The 3,014-nt window shown below is 31.3% G+C and overlaps 1 protein-coding gene across 1 annotated transcript; it reads right to left on the bottom strand.

Annotated features, from left to right (window-relative positions):
* Positions 1-1,167: 1,167 nt before the first annotated feature.
* On the bottom strand, positions 1,168-2,657 carry LOC105625350 (the record flags this gene model as incomplete). Its single annotated transcript, XM_012206684.1, has 4 exons — positions 1,168-1,300; positions 1,755-2,016; positions 2,343-2,466; positions 2,538-2,657. Coding segments are annotated over 4 exons (639 nt in total), but the record flags the coding sequence as incomplete, so codon positions are not given.
* Between the last annotated feature and the right edge of the window lie 357 nt (positions 2,658-3,014).

Raw genomic sequence — 3,014 nt, 5'->3', positions numbered from 1 at the left:
GATATCTAACAATTATTATACAATATTTTTAAAGTGTATTTCAGAAGCTTATAGAAAGTTAACCCCCATTTTTAGAATTCACTTATTTTGAAAATTGCGTTAAATTGTGCTAGGTTTGTGCTACAATAAAATGTTCGAGTATTAAAGTCAAAAAATACATTAAAAAATGAAAAACACTGCTTTTATAAGTCCTCCCCTTTACGATTTTTTTTCAATTTTCATGATTGTGCTAGATTGTACTAAGTTGTGTTAATATTGTATCAAAGTGATATCCTCAAATAATGACAATACAGAAGTTATGATAAAAAATGATTGTTCACAATTCGGGAAAAAAATGACGCTAACGTTCATTTTCGTATTCGGATTTTTACTCTATCTCTAGAATATGTTATGAAAGTATTGCACACACACACACATGTACGCATGTACATAACTATTAATACTAACTTTAAGGCATGTTGATACGATTTGATGCAGCCAATTATGTCACGATATACTTCATCATCCTTAATATTTGATTCGAGTAATACAAAATCCGAGCTTCGTATGCGTTCTATGTTATAGCTGCTTAAAAATTATAATATCGTAACACAGAAAAAAATGAATTATTAAAGAAGTGCATAAATGCTTTAATCCAAGAACATTTTATGCTTAGAATAGCGCCAAGAATAAACAATTTCCGATTAACAATAAATTATTCGTAAAATAAAATAAATTTTAATCTTAGTTTAAACAAATTTTATTTTAATAAAAGAATAAAGTTGCACTCGTTCAACATTAAATATGCTTATATTAGCATTATTTTTTCTTCGATGATATCTTTTGTCAACTTATTTCAAATCCTCGGTATGTTTTCCAGTAACGTCAAGATGAGAGAAATCAGTGCTGCAGTAACAATAGCTTTGTAAATGAAATGCCACAATGTTTATAAAACATGTCTCCTAACATGTATGGTATAAGCTCCCAAGGAAAAATGAATCAAACTTGGATTATTCCCTCTACTAATATAGTTCAAAAGCAAGTGAAATGCTGAGACTGTCCTACCAATATCTCCGTAGCCATATTGTGAATAAGGAGACAGTGCAAGCAGACGATCAACTTTGTCTCAATAGTAGAGAACGCTGGCTGCATACAGGCGAATCCATCGCGACGGATTCATTGCTCATCTCAACTATTTAACTGTGGACAGCAGATCCGCGAATCCGCCGTGGAAAATTCGCCCGTGTTTATAGGCGGCTCCTTCGTCACATCGCAGTGATGAAGTCGGCCGGATGTTTGCGCATCCTCATTTGCAATATAACTGACAGAAACATTAGGAGCTGAATATTTCATCTACCCTTAAAAATTGAACCATATTTAGAAGTATGTTCCATGAATGCAACAATTCACTCACAAAATCACCATCAATCGTCATTCACTACACCCGTGCACATCCGACATCTTGATTTTACTGAGGAGTCTTTATACATATTGTTGCCATCTGCCGGCGAATTTTCAAATTTGTAATTCTTAATCCAAGAATAAATAATGCGATTGAATTTGTTAGAATTATATAATAATTTTAGAAACAAGAATACAGTAATTTTAAGAATAATATATACTTTGCATAAATCTAATTATTTATTATTGATGGCCAGGAATGAGTAGTGCTAAGTTTAAAAAAATAAAAGTTAATTAAAAGGTTAAAAAGTAAATTTTTTCTATAAATTTTTGAAAAAGATCTTGATACAGCCTTTTTCGAAAAAATAATTTACCGTAAGCATTCGAACAACGCGCAGATATGCTGAGTGTAAAGTGTAAACGTTGTGTCGATGGCTATCGGCACAGAAACTATGTAGAATACGCTAATAAATCCGTGAAGCATCAACAGTTTGAAATATTTGTCTATGTCAAGAACATGATCCATTCGATATAGAAATTTGACAGTGTACGTTTCGTTTGTCGGTAAAATCATATAGATTCCGCTAACGACGATCGATGTCATTGAGTAGAAAAGCCATGTCGCATATAAAACAACTGGAAATATAAGTCACTTCTTTTTCTTTATATGTTTCAAAAGTTACAACATTTTAATAGAAAGAAAATGGAATTTATTTATTAAAAATAACGAAAATATGAGCTGCACATTCAAAAAAAATTTGCAAATATTTTCTTACTTGTATAATGCTCTTGAAAATATTTCAAGAAAAAAAGCATTATTTTGAACAAATAATAATATAAACAAGAAATAATAATATAACAAAATAAAAGAGAAGATAAAGAACTAGAATTAATTTCTCATATATTGCCAGATGTGTATCCGATAGAAAAAAATGACAAATTTTAAAATAAAGGTAACTTACTCGCGTATCGTATCGTGAAAGTTCTGCTTTTCTCTGCGTAATGCTGTAATATTTTTTTCTCCGAATTTGTATGTTTTATCTTCCATGTCTCTTCGATGTCCTCCAAAAGTTCTTTCATCTGTAGCTCGAAAAAATAATTCATATACAATCACAGAATGATTCAATTCGTTTTTTATACAACCGAAAAATACGAACTTTATCATTTGTAAATACACAATTGACGAACTTTATAATGACGAGACTATTCACCAGTAACGGCGAAGCATTTTCCATAACGATGCTCAGATCTGTTATTCCAGCTACTAATCCCCAAAACTGTCAAAAATCAAAAACGAATTATCTATGCTAATTTTAATTTCCTTGTTGTGTTTCTTTAAACACCTCAAAGGCTGTCAAACTATAAATGAACAAAGATGTAATTGCGAACATCATGTTACTCTCCAGTCGCGACTGAAATGGCCATTGGCCGATTATGGTCAGAAACCTTTTGTTAAGATAATAGTAGCGATTGTCAAAGAAGGACATTGAAAAAAAGTAATCGTTCGAAACGATCAGATATCTCGTCGAGTATTCTCGTCTAATCGCAGAGTTTATTTCTTTGAAATAGTATTTCCGTATTGCTTTGAGAGATTTCCAAAAAGAAAAATAGCGCAACGAAAAAACAATGAAGTA

The sequence above is a fragment of the Atta cephalotes genome (assembly GCF_000143395.1).
Source record: "Atta cephalotes unplaced genomic scaffold scaffold01094, whole genome shotgun sequence".
Lineage (NCBI taxonomy): Eukaryota > Metazoa > Arthropoda > Insecta > Hymenoptera > Formicidae > Atta > Atta cephalotes.
The sequence above is the reverse complement of the archived record's forward strand: the minus strand, read 5'-3'. Positions and strand labels throughout refer to the sequence as shown.